The 24061-nt window shown below is 40.8% G+C and overlaps 1 protein-coding gene across 1 annotated transcript in view; it reads right to left on the minus strand.

The window, feature by feature from the left end:
- Nucleotides 1-292: 292 nt before the first annotated feature.
- MIPEP (mitochondrial intermediate peptidase) overlaps nt 293-24061 on the minus strand; it is a 64331-nt gene continuing 40562 nt past the window's right edge. The window contains exons 17-19 of the mRNA XM_067466576.1: nt 9914-10035; nt 6588-6661; nt 293-409 (exon numbers count right to left, since the gene is read on the minus strand). Of these exons, the coding sequence (XP_067322677.1) occupies nt 312-409; nt 6588-6661; nt 9914-10035 (294 nt within the window). The 3' untranslated portion in view covers nt 293-311. The remainder of the gene's footprint in view (nt 410-6587; nt 6662-9913; nt 10036-24061) is intronic.

The raw sequence follows: 24061 nt of genomic DNA on the forward strand, positions 1-24061 counted from the left end.
CTACCACACACCATAAAGGGCATGGTCAAAATGCACAACTCTGTTCACTCCTCACACACTCACTGTTTGGGAAAGGGGCCTAGTTAGAACATATTTCCAAGTCATGTAAATACTGTGAAAGGCATGCCTATTTTAAAGCCATACCCAAAAGGGTTTTTTTAAACAAGAAAAACACTTTACTCTCAGGTATACTTTTACTTTTGTTTCACATTTTTCATCAAGATTTAGCAATATAATCAACAAGTGATTTATGTACATTATTATATATAAATTAAAAATCTTCACCAGAATATTTAATTTTCTCTTCTCTTTTATTCAGAATCCATAAAGAATGTTTCAAAGTCTTGATCTAAGTCTGAAACAAGGGCATCCACAAAGTCTTCCAGTGATGGGTACTTCTGAAGCATACCTAAGGAAAATAACACAGGGAGATGGTCAAGACTGAAAAGACTTTGCATAAACCTAGAATGACTGCAATTTGGGTGATAAAAATCAGTATCAAGACCCTCTACCAAGAAGCACAGGCTGATTCAGAAATTCCATAAACATCTACCTTTCTTTAAAAAGCAATGTTACAAAATGCACACAGCTTGAAACAAATACCAAGTATCTTGCATAAAATATATCATGTGGTCTTATTACTACAATTTTTATTTCGGCTTCCGCATCACAATTGCAATATTCCAACATCAAATCATTTTACTTCAATGCTTTGTTGCACCCTACATCCCTGGCCCTAATGCTGTTGAAGGCAAAAGTCTGAAACTGGCAGCCTCCTCTATGTGTCCTTCACCCACTATGTCAGCAGAGATGACGCATGGCATGTGAGGCTTGCTTTGAGCTCAGCCAGCTCTTTTGAAGCCCCAACTTCAGGACTAAGCCAGCTCTTAGAAATGCCAGCTGAAGAGGAGGAATGAAATCAAATCTGCTGCAGAAGCTTTAGTTAGAAACCCAATGTCCAGGGTCATGACCATCTCCACCCTGTAGTATGTGCATATGTGTTATCTGGAACATAACTTCCCACTAAAAGAATATAAAGTTAAAGATATATAAGTATGCATTTTTCATATATCAGGATCTTATATTAAATTTGCAACACTGCTCTTCAGTGAAAATGGAGATAAATCTTAGGATGTTATGATCAATTTAGTAGTTTTAAAAACGAAGACTTACTAGTCTTTATTTACATACTTTTATTCTGCCAGAAAGTAGTTTTGGACTTCCTGGTTCTGAACTGGCAGGAAGCTTGAAGTTTAGACTTCATTGGGTATATATATGCTATAGACAAGGTGCAAGCATTAATGTTCTTCATGTGTTGTTCTCTTATGACTTTTATATAGCCCTCTGAAGAAAGTCTTAAGATAAAAGCCATTAGCAAATATGGGACCACTCCCCAATGTTAGTACTAAAAGGGTTACAAATCAGTTTTCGGTCAACTTTAGATTTGGTTGGTTATTTGGTGTGTTGATTTAGAAAACTGCACTGGATAGACCACATCTGTTCTAGATTCTGATTCAGAAAATATGCCATCCAGTAGTCGCCAACTGCTCACCCACAGAAAACCATGTTTAATAATCTATTGCTGACGTGGTCTATCCAATGCAATTTTTTGGCTCAGCACCCCAAATAACCCCAGGAACAGGCCTAAAAATGAAGACACCAAGACACCAAGGCACCATGGAATGGCTCTGCTCAGGGGGAGGGGGGAGCAGGAGAAGCAGCAGTCAGGGGGCTTGTTGTCGCGCCTTTCATGGGTAGTCAGCCTCTCCCCTCCCAACATCCCCGTTGCCTCAGCACTTTAAGATGTTTTCGCAAGACCAGTTGCTCTCATTACAACAGTATAGTAATGGTGAGGCCATGAGCCATATTTTAGTTCTTGAGGACCACTGCTGGTCCACGGACCACAGATTGGGAACCACTGATTTAAGCCCATCTTAAATGTCCACTGACATTCCGTTTTCCATTCTTGTATGAATATTCCGATAAGTACAACAATAAATACTGCTACACACCTAAGATTTTCAGTTTCTGTAATGATGGTAGTAATTGTGGCAGGTATTCAAATATTGTAGGTACAGATGTATAATCTAGTGTTATGGATCCATAGCTGATTTGCATTCAGTAGTCATACCCTAAACTTATGTAAATGCCACTCTAGCTGACCAAGTGCATGATGGATGGACGGTATCCTTGAAGTGACTGGCTTGACTCTGAAGGAGCTGGGGGTGGTGACGGCCGACGGGGAACTCTGGCATGGGCTGATCCATGAGGTCACAAAGAGTCAGAAGTGACTGGACAAATAAACAACAAGCTGACCTTAAAAGCCAGCAACTGGATCAGGTGAAGGATCCATTCACTTTCTGATCTGGTGGCATAGAGGACCACGTTTCCACCATTCCTGCCAGAAAGTGAAGTGGCAATAATAAGAAGCCAGGCTCCTATTGGAAGTCCTTGTTGCAGCCCTGCTTGCTTATGAAAAGAAGGCAGAAACATCCTTCTGGAGTTCAAATTGAAAGGCGAACAGATTTTCATTGCCAAATTGTGGGGGTCAGACCAGGAGATGCTACAGAGATGTAAGCAAGCCGCCAATCTAGGATACCAGCTAAGGATGGTGATAATAATAAAAATAATAGATGCTGCTTCAGCAGCATTTTGAGTAACTACATCTAGCTGAGCCTTTTAATAAGTTTCTGCAAGAATCAACTAGTTTGATTAGGTTCTTTGCATATACAGTAATAGTTCCAAAGAACATACACCTCAGCAGGAAGAGAAAGGGTCCAGATCTTGAGGCAATTTATAGCTGTTTCTAAAAAGAGCTTCTTGCAAGCATCTTAGAGCACATCATGATTTTAATTAAGTCTAAAATATGTGCTTTGCAAGTGACAACAAGAATGCCCAAAAGACAGTTGATGAGTGGTTCAAATTTAAAAAAAGGGAAAGAACTAATAAAAGAGGAGAATTGAAATATATTCCAATATTTTCATCATCAAAGGTAGTGTAGGAAGCATTCTGAATCTCTGGCTATGCTCATTACTGGGCTGTATACTGACCATAAGCTTTGGTTCAGCCAGCCATTAATTGCTTTGGAAAATGGAAATTTCTGTTTGTATCAATTTAGGGCTAGTCCGTTCTGATTTGGATCCAAGACTTGAGTCAAGATTCAGAAATCTTAGGCTTTGCCTTTTAATGACTAACATCAGAAGTCAAAAAATAGCTATAAACTTGTCAGAACTGGAATTTGGAGTGGCCATGGTAGCCCCTTAGGACTTGTACCTTCCATGTTAGATTTAATAGGTACAGGGAGTTGTATTATATGCCTTTAATTTTTTTAAAACTGGAGTTTGGAGTGGGCCTGGTTGCCCCTTAGGATTTGTATTTTCTATGTTAAGTTAATAGTACAAGGAGTTGTATTATATGCCTTTAATTTTTTTAAACTGGAGTTTGGAGTAGCCATGGTTGCCCCTTAGGACTTCCATGTTGGATTTAGCAGGGTACAAGGAGTTGTATTATGTGACTTTATTTTTAAGGGTATTGAAATAACATTTATTTATTGGCAGATTAAATGTATAGGGATAGCTACCTAACCTGAGAGAAGAACAATTTCAGTTGAATATATTTTTGAAATTTGTTCCTGCCCTTAGCTCACCAAATATCAATGTGAAAAGATAGAGACTGATGGATAAAGTGTATTAATTAAGAAGCTGGGAGATTGTATTAAAAATGATGTATCTGTCTTTTCTGAAAATTTATTAACATGAATTCTATAGCCAGAATGCGGATAATTTTTGACTCACCCTTGTATATACGAATTAAAGTTATGAAGGATGTAAACTGATTCCTGCTAGGCAAGCAAGATTTTGCTTTCATTATCCCCCCCCCCCCCCCCCCACACACACACACACATTTCAGGCTTCAACCAAAACTAATGTTTCTCCTTATTTCTTTACATTAAGCAGTATAAAAATGCAATTTGGAGGGTCAGGATTTGGAACTTGCAAAGGGGACATATCACAAAAGGAGCTGAGAACCAATAAAGATGGGGAAGTAAAGTTCTGATGAAACACCATAGTCAAAACTCCTGTCATAATCACATTACGATTTACAGAAAGATGACAAAAGATATTGATAAGCTGGAATGTGTCCAGAGGAGGGAGACCAAAATAATCAAGGGTCTGGAAAAGAAGCCCTATGAGGAGCAGTTTAAAGAGCTGGGCATGTTTAGCCTGAAGAAGAGAAAGCTGAGAGGAGACATGAGGGGAAGTCACAGGGAGGTATTTAGTATCAATTACTTGCACCCCCTTTCCCTTTTGCCCTTATTCAATTTTTTTATAGCTTTGGCCAGCTAGGCTTTTGTTTTATGCACTGAGGTCTCTCCCATCACTCTCTCAAACATTTCAAAACTTGAAATGACACATTAAGAATTTTCCATGATTACCTCACATCAAACTTAAGAAATGCAGAGAAAATAGTAGTCCACACTGTAGCCACATGTGGAAAACTGGACTAAAAACTTCAAAAAACAAAGTCAGACTGATCAAAGCTCTACCAGGCAAATAGGTTCACACACCCCAAGGATGAAGAACCCAAAGATCACATGATGATACCAATATCCCTTATAACTATAAAGTTGAAAGGATGGGATATAAAACAGAATACACAGCTATTGAGTTCCAAAGGAGATCTAAGAAAGCCAGCTGCCATTTTTAAAGCTGTGAACTTATTTTATAAGTATAGCCTGGCTATGATTCCAACTCAGTCCCTCCCAAGCCTTAGGCAGCTTCAGAGATCATCTCCTTTGAAGTACTACACCTTCAACACTTGGGCTGACCACACCTTTTCTGGAAATAGTTTCAATCAGAAACAATTGAACACTGAAATACTCTTTGTAAAAAACGGTTCTCTGTTTTATGGTAATTTTTATTCTTTTTACAAAAATAGCACAAAACCACAATATGACACAATACACATACTAAAAAGCAACAAAAGAAAAAGAGAAAAATAAAAATAAGAGAAAAAAGGGGTTGACTTCCCGTTTGACTTCCTCCAAAAACAGTTCTCTTGCTTTGGTTCCATTCATTTTAAATTATTACTGGTTACTGCTGCTTACAGCTACAGCATAAAACAACTAAACACTAAAGGGTCATAACTTTTAGATGAATCTTCAATTAAAACGTAACATCGGGTTAAAACCGGCTATAATTTTCACAATCAAGATATCTAGGAGCAACTGGAAACAGCTTCCATATTTAGTGTTTTCTATAGGATGATGGGGAACATTTGGCCAATTGGATGTTTTAGACCAAAACCGCCTTTAGTCACCTTCGGGGCTGAGAAAGGTGGTATATAAATATTGGAAATAAATAAACTTTCACATTTGTTCTTTACCACTGGCAATGCTATAAGCAGATAACTTCATTCCCTGGTCAACATTTTTATTTTATTTTTTATTTGTATTCAATCTTTTAAAATTCTGTATGCCTGATCTATGAAAGAAAGAAATGACCAGCTATTACTCTCCTTGTGGCAAAGCTGATAGGTAACACAACATGGGAGGAAGCGATGAAGAGACATCTTCATTGTTCTGGGGATGAGGTGAGCAAAAAAAAAAACAAAACAAAAAACTTGTAAAGTTGTCACACTTCTTATGTGCCAACAACTAGAAAATAGTAACACTACTTGAATGCATCTTGTATTGTGTCAAAGTCTATCTGTCTGTCCGTCTGTCTGTCTCACAAGTCTGTTGCTAGGTGAAGTGGCCCTCTGTGATGCCACTGGGAAAGAAAGGTGGCATGTGTATGAGGGGAAGGGAGGAAGAAAAAAGTCATGTTGCTATGGACACATTGTGAGATAGGTCCTTTCAGAACTGGAGAAGGGAGGGAGGTGGAAGAAAGAAAAGGGAGGGAAAGAGGGAAGGAAGAAAAGGAAAGAGGAGCAGTATGAGCAGAGTGAAAGAGAAAGAAGCAATAAAAGCAGGGGAACAGCGGCTCCTACAACACCCAGGCAATGTTGAATTCACTAGCATAATCTAAAAAGTAAATGAAAGGCGACATTGGTAGGTTTAACTTGCAGTTGGCTTTAAAGCAAGAGCGGTAGTGTTGAAGGCTTTCATGGCCGGAATCACTGGGTTGTTGTAGGTTTTCCGGGCTACTTGGCCATGTTCTAGAAGCATTTTCTCCTGACGTTTCGCCTGCCAACCTCTGAGGATGCCTGCCATAGATGCAGGCAAAACATCAGGAAAGAATGCTTCTAGAACATGGTCATATAGAATCATAGAATCATAGAATCAAAGAGTTGGAAGAGACCTCATGGGCCATCCAGTCCAACCCCCTGCCAAGAAGCAGGAATATTGCATTCAAATCACCCCTGACAGATGGCCATCCAGCCCCTGTTTAAAAGCTTCCAAAGAAGGAGCCTCCACCACACTCCGGGGCAGAGAGTTCCACTGCTGAACAGCTCTCCTGACTGTGAGAGAAGTCAGGAGAGAAAGCCAGAAAAACTTACAGCAACCAAAAGCAGTAGTATTTGTCCAAATGCGAAGTGGAGTAAAGTGGTCAGAAGAAATCAAGCAGTGACAATATTGATATTACCTTGAACCATGAGTATGGGCTCTTTTCCACCTCCATGCGCCAGCATTTCTCTGCGATAATGTTCACCCATTGCTCTGAGGGAAGAGATGGTATTATTATTTACAGTCACCTGTAAACACAATCTGTTCCAGTTTCCTGTCACTCCTGTCTCATAGTTCCTTGCTAAAGTGACCCAAATAAAGGTCTAATGAAGTCTGGCACCTTAAACTCACATACCTGTTTGTGAAAGGCATTCTTTAAAGTTAAACTAGAGCCACAAAGCTTACTGGCAATCAAACCAAAGTATGACAAATTCCTACACATTTGTGGTGCTGTTTTACAACTTACTGCCTCCAGATATTAAGCTTTCTTTGTGTCAACTACAAAAGTTGTAAGTTTATTATCAGGACTTACTAAATGATAAGAAACTCCAGCTCTGAATGTTCATATTTTGTATAATCTCCTTTTCCACACTAAATAGGCAGTGGCAGGGCAGTTCCAACATAAAATAAATGTGGTATTAATTTAAATCAATTTAAGTTATTCATGGACAGTAAATTCTCTATGTGATATCAATGGGTTAATGGAATTAAAAACTGATGATTGACACATACATCATTATAAGGGAACTGCATTTTTGTAAGCAGATAGGCATCCAGGCAGGTGCAAGTCCCCACGTTAATTTAAGGGTAATGTCATGGAATTTCAATCTGCCTCCAGTCTGGAAAATACATAAGCAGGCACAGATCCTTCATCTCAGTTGTCATAGAAAGAAGAGGGGCCCCATGCATGTGCTTCATACCTTCCAGTTGCAGGAAGCTCTCCAGCTCCCCACATAATCCTCTGTTTGAAGCTTTAATTAATTTGAAGCATTTCGCATCAAACTGGAGAAAGTAACTCATCAGGACTACAGTGATGGGCTCAAATGGAATAAGCTATACTTATCTTTCCTTGTGATTAGAAGTGAAAGAAGCTTTTTTATCTTATTATACATTTCTATGACATTAACAGAAAAAGTTTAGCACCTGCAGTGGTCATGGCAGTGCAGTGGTGGATGACCATAAAAATGTACCAATTTACACATATTATTAATGCCTATATTTTACACATGCATACACATACAGACACACTATACTAGCAAAACCCATTATACAATACTCTTTTAATAACCAGTAGTTTTAAAACAGTGATAATGAAATAACAAAAATATCATTTCTCCACACTAAGAATACTCTGTTAATTCCAATTCACAACTCCACTGCTTCATAAACTTCACATGTCAACATGATAATAGATATGTTTGTTTCTATTTAAAGCAAACAAAAGCAGGGAAACAGAAGGAAGAAGGAAAATAAAGGTGGTGACATTATTTCAAACTACTAAATTTACATCCCTGATGTCCCATATGTGTGAATGCACACATGACTGAGTTTTAAGGCGTCTTCTTTCCCTAATACCTACACTTTGACATGGAGAACAAGGTGAAATTGTAACTGTATGAAATGAACCGAATGTCAAGACCCCAATTATGGGCCTGCCATATTTATTTATCGTGTCAGGGGCAGACCAAACAGATGCATTGCATTTTTAACAAACAAACAGACAGACAAACAAAACACAAAGTTTGCAAGCTTGGTAGTTGATTAAATGTTCTTTGACCAGTAGCTGGCCACTTGGAGTGCCTCTGGTGTTGCTGCAAGAAGGTCCTCCATTGTGCATGTGGCAGGGCTCAGGTTGCATAGCAGCAGGTGGTCCTGCCATAAAGAGCAACATTTGAGGGAAAGTATTTGTTATATAGAGTGGGCCCCTGGTGGCACAGCAGGTTAAACCGCTGAGCTGCTGAACTTGCTGACTGAAAGGTTGGCGGTTCGAATCTGGGGAATGGAGAGAGCCCCCGCTGTTAACCCCAGCTCTCTATGCAGTCATGCTGGCCACATGACTTTGGAGGAGTGTACGGACATTGCCGACTCTTAGAAATAGAGATGAACACCACCACCCCAGAGTCGGACACAAATAGACTTAATGTCAGGGGAAACCTTTACCTTTATTTGTTAGTATATCAGAAAGTGTTCGTGTAAAAGAAAATTGAATGCATGACTACTGCTAGATATAAAAATTAGTAAGCTAATTGGCAGGTGAGAGATAAAATGCCATTAGATTGTGGGAACAACCAAAGGTTTGCTATGTACCTGGATTGATAAAAGGATGGGAATTATGGAGGATGGAGTGGAAGGGAAATGGTACCAAGTTAGTTTCCCAGGGGAGAGACAGTGTTAATAGCCATAATGTAATGTTTTGATTAGAGAGGCAATTGCATTTTTGGCAGTCAAGTGTAACAGTAGAAATGTTGTTAACCAATTAACATATTAGCATGCAAATTTTGAAATGCAATGTCTTTATAAAGTAATGAAATTGGTGGTAATGATTAATGCATCATAGTTCTGCTTTTGCTGCCTTTTCAATAAAGTTTCAAACAAAGTTATTCTTTGTTTGAAAGTGAGACGGTTATTGAAATATAGGCTAGGCCCACATCTGACACCAACCAAGGTTACTGTTCTCTGCTTTTTTACCTGTCAAAAGTGATCAGAAACGGGAGTGTAAAAATGCTGCTGCCCAACAGGTGTTTATTACGAGACCGCATAACACTGGTCTTGCAAGAACTACACTGGCTCCTAATTTGCTTCTGACCTCAATTCAAAGTGCTGGTTTTGATTTGCAATGCCCTAAACAACTCAATATTGCCTTTTCCCATATGCACCTGCTAGAAATCTGGGATCTCCAGAGGAGGAACTGTTGCATGTCCCAGCACCTCATGAAGTTTCATAGAATCATACAGTTGGAAGAGACCTTGTGGGCCATTCAGTCCAACCCCCTGCGAAGAAGCAGGAAAATCGCATTCAAAGCACCCCTGACAGATGGCCATCCAGCCTCTGTTTGGTTGGTGGGTACATCTCACAGGGCTTTCTCTGTAGCAATGTCATGACTTCAAAGCTCTCTACCAAAGGAAGGATGACTCCATCTCGTTTAATTTTCCAGAAGAGAGCTGCTCTGCATGCATTCAATATTTAAAATAGCTAGTTTTAATAGTTTCATAATTAGATTTGAGGATTGTTTTGACTACTTTTCACTGTTTTAAAAGAATATCTAAATTTACTTTAATATCTTCTATTGCTTTAATAGTATTTTATTGGCTCATCACCCCAGGAGTCATTGCGGGCTGGAAGGCAATACAGAAATGCTGGGAAGGAAGGAAGGAAGGAAGGAAGGAAGGAAGGAAGGGAGGGAGGAAGGAAAATACTGTGTTCTAGGAGAATGAAACCAGGAAAATTAACTGTTTACATGTGTACCTGTTGAATGGATCCTGCACAAAACACTTTTTCCATACCATGGAGGCCACAGCCCTAGACATGAGGTAGGAATAATATTTGGCACCATAACCCACAAGATGGCTGAATCTGAGTTGCCAGGCCTGTATGTGAGGGAGAGAGGGGGGAAAGAGAATCGTTAGAATGTCTGGTTTGAAACTAAATGGTTTATAAAGATGTGGAGCAAGAATCCATTTCCCCAGAGAATAAACAATGCAAAATTCACTAGAGACCAACAGATATAAAAACGCAGATATTCTTAGGGCCCTTCCACCCAGCCCTATATCCCAGAATATCAAGGTAGAATATTCCACAATATCTGCTTTGAACTGGGTTATCTGAGTCCAAAATGCCATAGATTCCAATTCAAAGCAGGTAATGTGGGATTTTCTGCCTTGACATTCTGGGATATAGGGCTGGGTGTAAGGGCCCTTGTACAGTTCGCACGAACCAATTGTACAGGTGTGGATGATTATGGAGGGAATTAATCTCAGGCCTCAATTGTGTATAAGAATATATTATAGAGGAGGCCAATTATTACTTGTAAATTAAGGTAACTGCCACCAACGTGAGGTATTTGAGGTACCACCGATGAGATCTGGCTTTACAGACGCAGATTAATTGAGATGAGATGGTCTTCAACAAAAGATAACAAGTTTATTGTGTACAAAGCGTATGGTTGCAGGCTGTTAAATAACTTATAGAACTTTGAATATCACTTGGTTTGTAATACAGTCCACCCTTCCAAATAACACAGCTCGTGGCTAACTTTTACTGAGGTGAAGCTCTTTAGTGAACAATGTTTCCTACTATGAATAGCCTTCCAGTTTGATCTTACCTTGATCAAATCTCTGATCTCTAGTCCTTCCTTGACTAGGGATTTTAACAAGCTTCCTTTAGTCTTCCTTGACTAAAGAAACTGGTCAGGTTTTTCTCTTCAGCCCTTCTAGACTGAAAAACCTCCAGCTGCTAACACACACCTCTCTCCCAGGCTTTTCAAGCCTCCACACTCACTCACACACTCACACACACTCTCCCTTTTCCAAAGACGCACATAACTTTTCCTGCTTGGCTCTGCCCACTTCTCACTCCCCTGAGCTAGCCTGCCTGGTCTCCTTGGCAACGCTCACTGTGGATTCAAACCAGATAACTCTAGTTTTAGCTACTGTTACAAACACAAATATATACTTTAACAGTTAAACACATACATAATATCAATGACTTCTGCACAGCCCTTAGTTATATACACAGTAATTCTTTTTGAAGGATTAAAAAAGCACACGTTACATGTGCCACTGAGTCTTATTTTCCATCTAGGTTACACACAATGTTGCACCTGGAAAAGATAAGGCTACAATAATCTGCCCACCCCACCCACATCAAAAAACAACAAAAAATAAAAACCCAGCAGCAGTAGTCATGTTCTTGTGACTTTTAAAACAAGACCTAACAAAATATAAGTTGGGAGATAGATGAGATGCCTCCTATAAAATATTCTTCATTGGTTTGTTTCTGTATACATAGCTGATTGCTATTACTGGTAATTCTATTGCTACTCATCCATACACTGTCAGGGTTTTATGAATTTGATTTTTCTCCTACTAAAGTTAGTAACATGTCTCCAGAATAAGGGAAATGTGACTTCACAGAATGAGATCCAGGGGATTGTCCAAGTTTTCATTCAATTCAAAGTGGAAGCAATGAAATTGACATCCTGAATACTAAACAAACCTTGTGGTGTACTCTGATTTGCCTAATTCGCAAGAAAGGTTGGACTGCATTTACGGAGATTACTTGATAGAAGTTATGGCTGGGTTTTCTTTTTATGTAAATCCAAAACAAAGCATGTTGACTACAGAGAGCATTTCTGATGTTTGTTTTCAGTTCATTATTGCAATTTAATTTGACTTTGGATTTGTAACAGAAAACATTCCTATGTACATATTTTCTGCAACACCTGTATATTCTTGTAAGTGCCATTTCAAATCATTTAGTTTATTACTATTTCTTATACCATGGCTCAGTTGTAAATCAAAATGGCATAGTCAAGAAACCAGAAGACAACTGAAACTTGGAAGGGTAGCTATGAAAGAACCACATAAAATTCTCAAGCGTAAAGATACATAATTATATATTAAAGCCAGAATCATCCATGTTAAGAGACTTCCAAATTCAATTTTTGGTGGTGAAAACTGGACAATGAAGAAAGCTGTCAGGAAACAAAACCAACTTATTATAAGTTTAAGGCTGGAAGTGAGTTGTATGTATAGATATCACAGGCTACCAAAAAGACAGATAGATACATGAGTCTGAAATCAAATTAGACATAAATCCCATCTAGCGCTCTAGATGAGTAAACTGAGGCTATCATACTTTGGAAGATCATGGAGTGACATGACATATTGAAATAGACAATGATGTTCATTAAAGTGGAATAATAATAATTATTTTTATACCCCACCTCCATCTCTCCAGAGGGACTCGGGGCGGCTTAAATGGGGCCAAGTCCATCAGAACAGTTAAAAACGTAATACATTAAAATGCGTATCAACAAAATAACAAAAAGCAATATAACAAAATAAAAACAACAACCTTAAGCAGTATATAAAACAAACATCAGAACCAACAACCAATGGTAAATGTTCAGTGGAAGGAAACTGGGTGAGAGGAAGACATTATTACAAATGGAATGATGCAACAAAGAATGCCAAAATCTGGCATTTGCAAGATGTAAGTAGGATTGTCAATGACCAAAGGTCTTGAAGCTCCATCATTCACTGTAAGTTATTATTATGTTTATTTATACCCTGCTTTTTCTCTCCACAAGGAGACTTCAAGTTATAGCAACATATCAAACCAAAAAAGTATGAAAAAAGTGCAGTTCTGACAATTTCAGTTTTTTCTCCAAGAACAAGGGGTTGTTTTGATCTGTTCCAAACATCCTATCTTAATGAAAGCCGTTAAAAGAGACATGGACAACTGTGGAGGTTGCAGAACGTTTACCTGAAATCAGCTTAATTTGTTTCCAATCTTTTACATAACACAATACATACTTTTACCCCTTATTCTTAACAATGACACCCTACACTCCAAAGCTGGTTCCAATTATTCTGCAAGATTTTTTTTTCAGTGGAATCTGAGTTCCCACCACATCAGAAACCTTTATAAAGCTTCTGCATCAATCTTTTCAATGTCGGCTTATATATTTACACATCTTATCAGCTCTAAGATCTACCTCTAAGAAAGGTGAGAATAAAATCAACAGAGAGGTGAAGATTACTGGCCAATTAATAACTATGAGTTTTCAAAGAACAGATTCCTGAGAAACACAGCTATGTCACAATAAAATTGCACACTAAACTAAGAAGACTTCTTGAGGATATTAAATAGTATTTGCAGTAGTCTCCTCTAAGCTTTGAAATTGTGCTTCTCGTTAGTTTTTGAAATCACGTGTGATCTTTGTCACTCATCCTTTTTGACAATTCAAATAAACTTCGAGTGTTTCGAATTTCCCTTTGGACCCCCCACCCCCTAGGGCAATCTATACAAATATGTAGAGCACACATCTTGCTGAAGGTCATGTTTCCAAGTTGCCAGCTAGTTGATGAAGTCTTCGGCTACATGATCTGCTCCTCTAAAGTATGCAATAAGACCTGAAAAAGCTGTAGGAAAACATTCCAGAACTTTATTAAACAGTGGTGTGTTCTACAGCATTGCCCAAGGGTTATGATAACATGCCATGTGTAGGTCATGTTCCTGCCTGTTTTTCATACAGTGTAACTGACAGAAATGAAGGTGCCTGGATGATCTATAAAATTAATCGTTAAAGATGCCTGATCCTCATCAACCTACCAAGAATTATCTTGTCTGAAGCTTTTCCAAAACCCCATACATGGTTTTTATTAGAAAGAATCAAAAGCCGGCCGCTTTCTTGTGGCCAAGAGTCTTAAATAAGACACACACTGGCTATTCTCTAGGATTATAAAACAAAGTTTTAAGAGCGTAAGTACAATTCTCGACATTCTGTTTAGCACACAAAAACCTTTGATGCAGACTGTAGACACATGCTATCTAAAGAGTTTGGTTAAAACTTTAAAGCTGTTAACAGCCTACATTAGTCGATCTTGATAGAATTATTGAGCAAAAACGTCAGGCAGCACAAAGTCAATTCTCATCTGCCATGTGTTAAAACAATAAGATTTTTTTTTACGGAGGAAGGCCCAACTGTATATAATAGTGAAGACTAATACAGACAATCTTGGGCTCAAGATTTTTGAGTCCCATTTGTCTATTCAGTGAGCACCCAAACTCCCAATTTCAATTTGCCTTGTATAACATATACACTATAATATCCCTCAGCTGAACACCAGTATAACAGATCCCTATATAATATATCACCAAATATCACACTGCTGGACACCACTATAAAGGAATGTATGTAAATTCCCACCACTGGACCCCAGTAAGAAGGAAAATATCACAACCAATGACGCGAGGCTGGAGGCTTATTGATAATATGTCTGGGCAGCATGGTTCTTCCTCCAAAGATATACCTTTTCCTCAAAAATCCTCCCCCTGTGCCTCCAATTTGGTAACGAGGTGTAGATAGATATATGTAATGGTAGAATGAACACTGCTTGTCTTTTACTCTTCTTTTGGTTTAAAGCTGCCACCAACCCAAGCTGCCTTAGGATTTTTAAAATCAATTTTTGAGGTAAACTTTTTCCACTTCTGCCAACACTGCTCTTCCCCTAGCTCCCAGAATGACTGTTTGGATAAGAGGCCTTTTTGTGGTATTAGGATGTTAAAGTGACTGGAATTATCACAAAGGATTAATGATAGATTGAGGAACGATAGAGACTTTTTGCAAGTTAAATAGAAAAAGATTTATTTATAAAAACAGACAACTAACTTCTGAGAGGCACAAAACGCTTGACTTGTTACAAAAGTATTACAGCTTGATGGTTGCTAGAATGAGTTTCTTCACTTAGTTACAGTCAGAGCTAATCAAACAGATCTAGCTGCTGGTAACAAAAATCCCTCACTCTACTTCAGAGAAATAGTAATGAGTTTCTGACTAACCTATCCTAGGTAGTCCCCTGAGTTATCAGCTAACTCTTCCCAGAGTTCTTCCTGCTAACTAACTCAGTCTAGAGAGCTAATCCCTTGTGCTATCACCCACAAGAAATCAGGTTGTTGCCTGACTTTTCTCCTGTCAGCTAATCAACCCGTCTGACACAGACGCACTCTCCCTGAAAACCTAGTTTCCAAAAACACTTCTTCACCCACCAGCTCCCAGTTCTCAACTCTCATAGAAGCTGAAATCTTTTCCCTTCTAAGACTTGGCTCCTCCCACTTGCTCTAGCCAATCCCAGGAGACATCACACTCCTCCCATCTTCTAACTATCCTCACTCAAGATGGCTGCTTCCCTGGCTTACACTCTCAAAATGGAGGTTTGCCATACTGTTATCCAGGCTTCTTTTCCGGCGTACAAGGTAAGATTCACTACACCTTGCCATGCAAGAGGCTATATAGTGTGATGATTGGGTAGCTGTGAGTTTTCCGGGCTGTATGGCCATGTTTCAGAAGCATTGTCTCCTGAGGTTTCACCCACATCTATGGCAGGCATCCTCAGAAGTTCTGAGGATGTCTGCTATAGATGTGGGCAAAATGTCAGGAGAGAATGCTTCTGGAACATGGCCATACAGCCTGGAAAACTCACAGCAACCTAGTGATTCCAGCCGTGAAAGCCTTTGACAACACAGCGTGATGATTGTTTCTCATTAATCTTGTGGTTTGAACTGCCCATTAATCAAGGAATAAAGTAACGAGAATCTGGGAAGGAATCCTAAACTGACAGCATATGGAATTTTAATAAGCAAATATTTTGTCAATTATCTTTAAAAGAACTGAGAAGCAGAACGAATAATGAAATCCAGACCGTCATAATTATGGGGAAATATATTTTAAGTGTTACATAAACCACCAGGAATTATCTGTATTTGTTTCTAAAACAAAGACCTATATTTTTTGGTGGTGGTGGTGGCGGCGGCGTGGATGCAACACATGCTAGTGTTAGAATTTTAGAAATCCAAAATTATTGTTTGAAGAAGATAGTTTTAAACTAATTAAATAATATATCTAGTTATTCAAGATTTTCTGACTAAAAGAATATACTATTTTTGGGGGTCAGAGTCTTAGAGTGCATATATATACTGTAGAATTAATGCAATTTGAAACTACTTTAACAGCCATGTCCCAATGCCATAAAATCCTGGGATTTGTGGTTTGGTGAGGCACTAGTACTCTTTGCCAAATAAGGCTGAAGATCTTGTTTCCACAAATACACAGCACTGCACCATGGCAGATAAAGCGGTGTCAAACTGCATTAATTCTATAGTACAGCTACACCCTTATCTGTCAGAAGGAATAATGCAGTTTACTTTTAGTGCAATCAAATACATAACACTTTTATATAGAAGCAAACAGCTTTCAGTTTCATGGAACTTTGATCATGGTGTATGTGTAATACGGCACATTCCCGTAACTATTGTATAACTCACAAGATGGTGTTGAATATCCTAACTACAGGAATTTTGTCTTACACATAAATATCGTTTGTGATAGAAGTAAGGCAGCTGGATCCCTGGGATAGCTTTTAAGTCACAATTAATGGAATCTTAAGATATGGAGGCCTTTTGAACAGGTGCTAGTTGTTGAAAAGTAACAGCAGGAGAAGGCTGTCGTATTCATGCCCTGCTTATGACCTTTGCAAAAATATCTGGTTGACCACTGTGGGAAACAGGATGCACACATTCCTTCATCTACACACCTGCTCAAGCACTGAGGTCGGTTGGAGTGGTGATCTTCTATGCTGCACACGTGGGGAGAACACATTGTAGTAGGATATAGGAGAGAGGTTTATTGCTGTGATACGATGGTTATGGAATTGGACAGCCAGTGCTGGTGTCAAAACATGGCCTTTTATGAAAGCCTTCAGGATCTAACAGCTTTAATCTAATTGGCGTATATGTTATAGTTTACAAGAGTTTAGATCCTGCTATGTGGTTTTACTCTCTCTTACTTTAGTGTTAAATGGTTTAATATACTTTTAGTCTTCTTAAAATTAAAACAAGATGATGCTTTAAACTGATATTATAGTTCATCATCCTGAGATCTTCCAATATGTGGCAGGATATGAATATTTAAATAAGATGAAATAAATAAACTATTCAGTAGTACTGTAGTGGAAGATAAGCTCTGTTCCAAAATAATTTACCACAAAAATATGAGTCTCCCAGATTTTATAGGGTATGAACAGGACAGGGTCTCAATGACATAATAACATACTTCATTAACATATACACAAGTGTGTTCACAGATTTGGAAAAAGGGGCACTTCAAATTGCTTCTCCTCTTAGGAATGTGCTTTGTTCAATGCAGAGATAATTCTAAAACAATAGGATGGTGCCTGAAACTTGGAGAAGTGTGCTAGTCCACTTCCTATGTTTGGGATTGAGGAAAATCTACCATGTTTGTTATTGTCTTCAATCTAATCAAGGAAGGAGGACCTTGCCCCTTCTCAAGACTATGTGTTTGACACAGGGTTAAACTCTTTCTGTGGGTCCCAGATTGAGTTTTGTGCTTATTTTTTTCTTGGAATAACTGCAAACAACCATTCCTTAATAGAAAGGAAAGGCTTACTGAGCTGCATAATTCACAGTCACCTTGCTCAACTACTACAAGGAGAAGGAGGCATACACTTGCTCTTTGACTAGGAGAGTTCATATTCTGCATCTTGTAGGGTTTATTATCATCTATATCTATATCTATATCTATATCTATATCTATCTATGTATATAATAAAAGTCAAAACTTGTATGCGGAGGACAAAAGTGTGGCGGGAGGAGTATGTGCCAGCGTTCTGATTGGCTGCCGCTGTGGTGCTATTTGCATATGGTCTCTGATTGGCCAGCTTCAAGAGGAGCCCCTGGTGGAGAAAAGAGTTCATGACAGAAACGGAGACATGAGAAGGAAATTTGCATATGGTCTCTGATTGGCCAGCCTCAATTCCAAGATTCCGAGATGACAAAGAGAGGAAAGGAAAAAGCCAGAGGGGGCTGAGTCAGACAATTACCAATACAGACCACACTTGGCACACAGAGCCCCTATGACCCACTGGACATCCTACTGCAGTTTGGAGGAGGATGAACCATGGATGATGGGACTTGCAGTACCATCACTCACATTCTGAGACCGCTGTTAACCTCATCCAATGACTGATCAGGACCAAACTTGGCACATAGACCTCTCATGACCCACTTTACGTCCTGGTGTGGTTTGGCGGGAGATGGACCATGGATTATGGGACTTGCAGTACCTTTGCTCAATTCTTGAGACCACTGCAACCCTCATCCAATTACCGATAAAGACCAAACTTGGCACACTGAGTCTCCATGACCCACTCTACATCCTGGTGCAGCTTGGAAGAGGATGCACCATGGACGATGGGACTTGCAGTACCTGCACTCCCTTCCTAAAACCATTATAACTGCCAACAATGATGGATCAGGACCACAATTTACACAGAGAGCCCGCATAACCCACTCTACATCCTGGTGCGGTTTGGAAGAATTTAACAATGGATGATGGGACTTGCAGTCACTTCACTCACTTCCTGAGACCACTGAGACCCTTGCCAATGACTGATCAAGACCAAACTTGGCACACAGAGTCCCCATGACCCACTCTACATCCTGGTGTACTTTCGAGGACGACAGACCATGGATGATAGGACTTTAAGTACCTCCACTCTCTTCCCAAGACTGCTGCAACCCTCATCTAATGTCCGAACAAAACCAAACTTGGCACACAGAGCCCCCATAACCCACTCTACATCCTACTGCGGTTTGGAGTAGGGCATACCATGGATGATGGGACTTGAAGTACCTCTACTCGCTTTCTGAGACTGCTGCGACCTTCAACAATGACTGAACAACACCAAACTTGGCACATAGACCTCTCATGACCCACTTTACGCCATGGTGTGGTTTGACTGTGGATCGAGCATGGATTATGGGACTTGCAGTATCTTCGCTCAATTCCTGAGACCATCCAATTTCCGATAAGGACCAAACTTGGCACACCGGGTCTCCATGATGCACTCTACATCCTGGTGCGGTTTGGAGGATGATGCACCATGGACGATGGGACTTGCAGTTTCTTCACTCACTTAGTGAAACTACTGAGACCCTCATCCAATGACTGATGAAGACCAAACTTGGCACACAGAACCCCCATGGCCAACTCAACATTCTGGTGAGGTTTGGGGGAGAACAGACTATGGATGATGGGATTTCAAGTACCTCCACTCACTTCCCAAGACTGCTGCAACCCTCATCTAATGACCAATCAAGACCAAACTTGGCACACAGAGCCCCCATGAGAGACTCTACATCCTGGTGCCGTTTGGAGGATGATGGACCACAGATGATGGGACTCACAGTACCTTCACTAACTTCCTGAGACCACTGCGAGCCATATAAATAACTGATAAACACCAACCTTGATATACAATTCCTTTCTCTCATAACCCGGGCAGCGCCGGGTCCCCAAGCTAGTATATAATAAAGAAGAGTGTTTGTTTGTATAGGACAGAGGAATTGTGGAGGGCGGTGTATGTGCCAGCGTTCTGATTGGCTGCCGCTGTGGTGCTATTTGCATATGGTCTCTGATTGGGCAGCTTCAATAGGAGCCCCTGGTGGAGAAGAGGGTTCATGGCAGAAACGGTGCATGACAGAAGGAAATTTGCATATGGTCTCTGATTGGCCAGCCTCAAATCCAACATTCCGAGATGAAAAAGAGAGGAAAGGAAAGGCCAAAGGGGGCTGGGTCAGAACACTCCCAATAAAGACCGAAATAGGCACACAGAGCCCCCATGACAAACTCTACATCCAGGTGCAGTTTGAAGGAGGATGCACCATGGGCGATGGGACTTGCAATACCTGCACTCCCTTCCTAAGACCATTACAACTGCCAACGATGATGGATCAGGACCACAATTTACACAGAGAGCCTGCATAACTCACTCCACATCCTGGTGCGGTTTGGAAGAATTTGACAATGGATGATGGGACTTGCAGTCACTTCACTCACTTCCTGAGACCACTGAGACCCTCGCCAATGACTCATCAAGACTAAACTTGGCACATGGAGCTTCAATGACCCACTCTACATCCTGGAGCAGTTTGGAGGACGACAGACCATGGATGATGGGACTTCAAGTACCTCCACTACCCAAGACTGCTGCAAAACTCATCTAATGACCAATCAAGACCAAAGTTGGCACACAGAGCCCCCACGACCCACTCTACATCCTGCTGCAGTTTTGGAGAAGGGTGGACCACAGATGATGGAACTTCCAGTACCTTCACTCACATTCTGAGACCTCTGTAAACCTCATCCAATGACGGATCAACACCAAACTTGGCACATAGACCTCTCATGACCCACTTTACGTCCTGGTGTTATTTGGAAAACTTTGGAGATGGATGATGGGACTTGCAGTACCTTTGCTCACTTCCTGAGACCACTGAGACCCTCGCCAATGACTAATCAAGACTAAACTTGGCACATGGAGCACCAATGACCCACTCTACATCCTGGTGCAGTTTGGAGGAGGACAGACCATGGATGATGGGACTTCAAGTACCTCCACTCCCTTCCAAAGATTGCTGCAACCCTCTTCTAATGACCAATCAAGACCACACTTGGCATACAGAGCCCCCATGATCCACTCTACATCCAGCTGCAATTTGAAAGGGGATGGACTTTGGATGATGGGACTTGCAATACCTTCACTCACTTACTGACACCACTGCCACCCTCATCTAATGACGGATAAAGACCAAACTTGGCACACAGAGCCCCCATGACCCACTCTATATCCTGCTGCTGTTTGTAGGAGGATGGCCCATGGATGATGGGACTTCAAGTACCTTCACTCACTTCCTGAAAATAATGCTGCCATTATCCAAAGACCAATAAAGACCAAACTTGGCATACAGAACCGCCATTACCCACTTTCTCTAATAACCCGGGCAACGCCGGGTCCCCAAGCTAGTATATAATAAAGAAGAGTGTTTGTATCGGACAGAGGAAGGGCGGAAGGGATATGTGGCAGCGTTCTGATTGGCCAGCCTGAAAGTTCCAACATTCGGATTGGCTGCCGCAGTGCTGCTATTTGCATATGGTCTCTGATTGGCCAGCTTCAAGAGGAGCCCCTGGTGGAGAAAACAGTTCATGGCAGAAACGGGGACATGAGAAGGAAATCTGCATATGGTCTCTGATTGGCCAGCCTCAATTCCAAGATTCCGAGATAACTAAGAGAGGAAAGGAAAAGGCCAGAGGGAGCTGAGTCAGAAAATTACCAATACAGACCACACTTGGCACACAAAGCCCCCATGACCCACTCTACATCCTACTGCAGTTTGGAGGAGGATGAACCATGGATGATGGGACTTGCAGTACCATCACTCACATTCTGAGACCGCTGTTAACCTCATCCAATGACTGATCAGGACCAAACTTGGCACATAGACCTCTCATGACCCACTTTATGTCCTGGTGTGGTTTGGCCGGGGATGGACCATGGATTATGGGACTTGCAGTACCTTTGCTCAATTCTTGAGACCACAGCAACCCTCATCCAATTACCGATAAAGACCAAACTTGGCACACTGAGTCTCCATGACCCACTCTACATCCTGGTGCGGCTTGGAGGAAGATGCACCATGGACGATGGGTCTTGCAATACCTGCACTCCCTTCCTAAAACCATTATAACTGCCAACAATGATGGATCACGACCACAATTTACACAGAGAGCCCGCATAACCCACTCTACATCCTGGTGCGGTTTGGAAGAATTTGACAGTCACTTCACTCACTTCCTGAGACCACTGAGACCCTTGCCAATGACTGATCAAGACCAAACTTGGCACACAGAGTCCCCATGACCCACTCTACATCCTGGTGTACTTTCGAGGAGGACAGACCATGGATGATAGGACTTCAAGTACCTCCACTCTCTTCCCAAGACTGCTGCAACCCTCATCTAATGTCCAAACAAAACCAAACTTGGCACACAGAGCCCCCATGACCCACTCTACATCCTACTGCGGTTTGGAGTAGGGCATACCATGGATGATGGGACTTGAAGTACCTCTACTTGCTTTCCGAGACTGCTGCGACCCTCAACAATGACTGAACAACACCAAATTTGGCACATAGACCTCTCATGACCCACTTTACACCATGGTGTGGTTTGACTGTGGATCGAGCATGGATTATGGGACTTGCAGTCTCTTCGCTCAATTCCTGAGACCACTGCAACCATCAGCCAATTTCCGATAAGGACCACACTTGGCACACCGGGTCTCCATGATGCACTCTACATCCTGGTGTGGTTTGGAGGATGATGCACCATGGACGATGGGAGTTGCAGTTCCTTCACTCACTTAGTGAAACTACTGAGACCCTCATCCAATGACTGATGAAGACCAAACTTGGCACACAGAACCCCCATGGACAATTCAACATTCTGGTGAGGTTTGGGGGAGAACAGACTATGGATGATGGGACTTGCAGTACCTTAACTCACTTTCTGAGACTGCTGTGACCCTCATTCAATGACTGATCAAGACCAAACTTAGCACACAGAGCCCCCATGACCCTCTCTCCATCCTGGTGCAGTTTGGAGGACGATGGACCACAGACGATGGGACTCACAGTGCCTTCACTAACACCCTGAGACCACTGCGAGCCATATAAATAACTGATAAAGACCAACCTTGATATACAATTCCTTTCTCTAATAACCCGGGCAACGCCGGGTCCCCAAGCTAGTCTCAAATAAAGGCGAGAATCTGGAAGCACATCTACAGATGAAGTTATGCAGGAGTATTTCAAGTCCTGAGGGTTTAAAAGACATGTTGACTCCCACACTGATGCCTATGCCAAGGATCTACTCTATTCTCTTAGGGCACTTTACTAAACGCACAGCTCAGTCGATGTAGACACTGAAGGTGAAGGAGAAGGCTTGAATGCAGTACAACAATGTGAACCCCACTTCTTACAATCATGCATAAAGATCACAGCACATCTGCTCCTATAACTGCAGAAATACAAAACACCAGTGGGTGTAAAGACTTAATGTTCATGGTAATAAAATGATTGCAAACTAGCCTTGGTTAAGGGGAAAAAACAGATAATGTTCCTTTCCCCTTTCCTTAAACAAGTATGAGATTCCCCCCCCCCCCCCCGCCCCACAGAAAACCTAAAAGAACTTTTAACTGAGAGGGAGGGAGTCTGTTTTAACTAGGATGCTAAACCCAATTAAACTGCAGTACAGTTATCCCCTAAAGGCACCAGATCCTGTCTCATCCTGGGAGGCCAAACAAGGTCACCTCTAATTAGTACTTGAAGGGATACTACCAACAAACACCAGGTGCCAAAACTATATTTCAGAGGAAGGAACTGGAAAGCCATCCCTGGATATTTCCTGCCTGAATAAACAGTCTAAAATTTGTGGGGACACTGTAAGTTGATGGGCACGTTGAAGACACATATACACAGTTCTCTTGAGATGATAGCAGAGAAGACAGAACTATCAAATGAAATGAAAGGTCAAGATTCAGAGTGACTAATTTGAGGAAGACCCTATCTGTGGCCAGGCGGAAACATAGTCCTGTATGTGGGCCTCAATGGGACATCAATCTTTTTATTTAAGTATGTTTAGTAGTAGGTTAAAATGGGATATATTTACCGATTGCACTTCATCCTGCCTTCATATTAAAAATGACTCTTAAACCTGTTAATAGCACTATAAAAAATTAAGCAAGAAAATCATTACCAGTAAGTAAGAAAGGTTCTCGGAATGCATGCTTGAAGTGTCTTAATTTTGAGTTTTCTGCTAATTTGATAATTCTACAGGCTTTTAACAGTATAGCCGTATGCATGTTTGTTGTGAAGTGTTACATGGAGCTTACTCACAGGTTACTAAGCACAAGCACAGGGCTTCAGCCAAAAACCAAGAAAAAACATTTTGAAGTCAAGAACAGGAAAAAAGAA

The sequence above is a fragment of the Anolis sagrei genome, chromosome 3, assembly GCF_037176765.1.
Source record: "Anolis sagrei isolate rAnoSag1 chromosome 3, rAnoSag1.mat, whole genome shotgun sequence".
Classification (NCBI taxonomy): Eukaryota; Metazoa; Chordata; class Lepidosauria; order Squamata; family Dactyloidae; genus Anolis; species Anolis sagrei.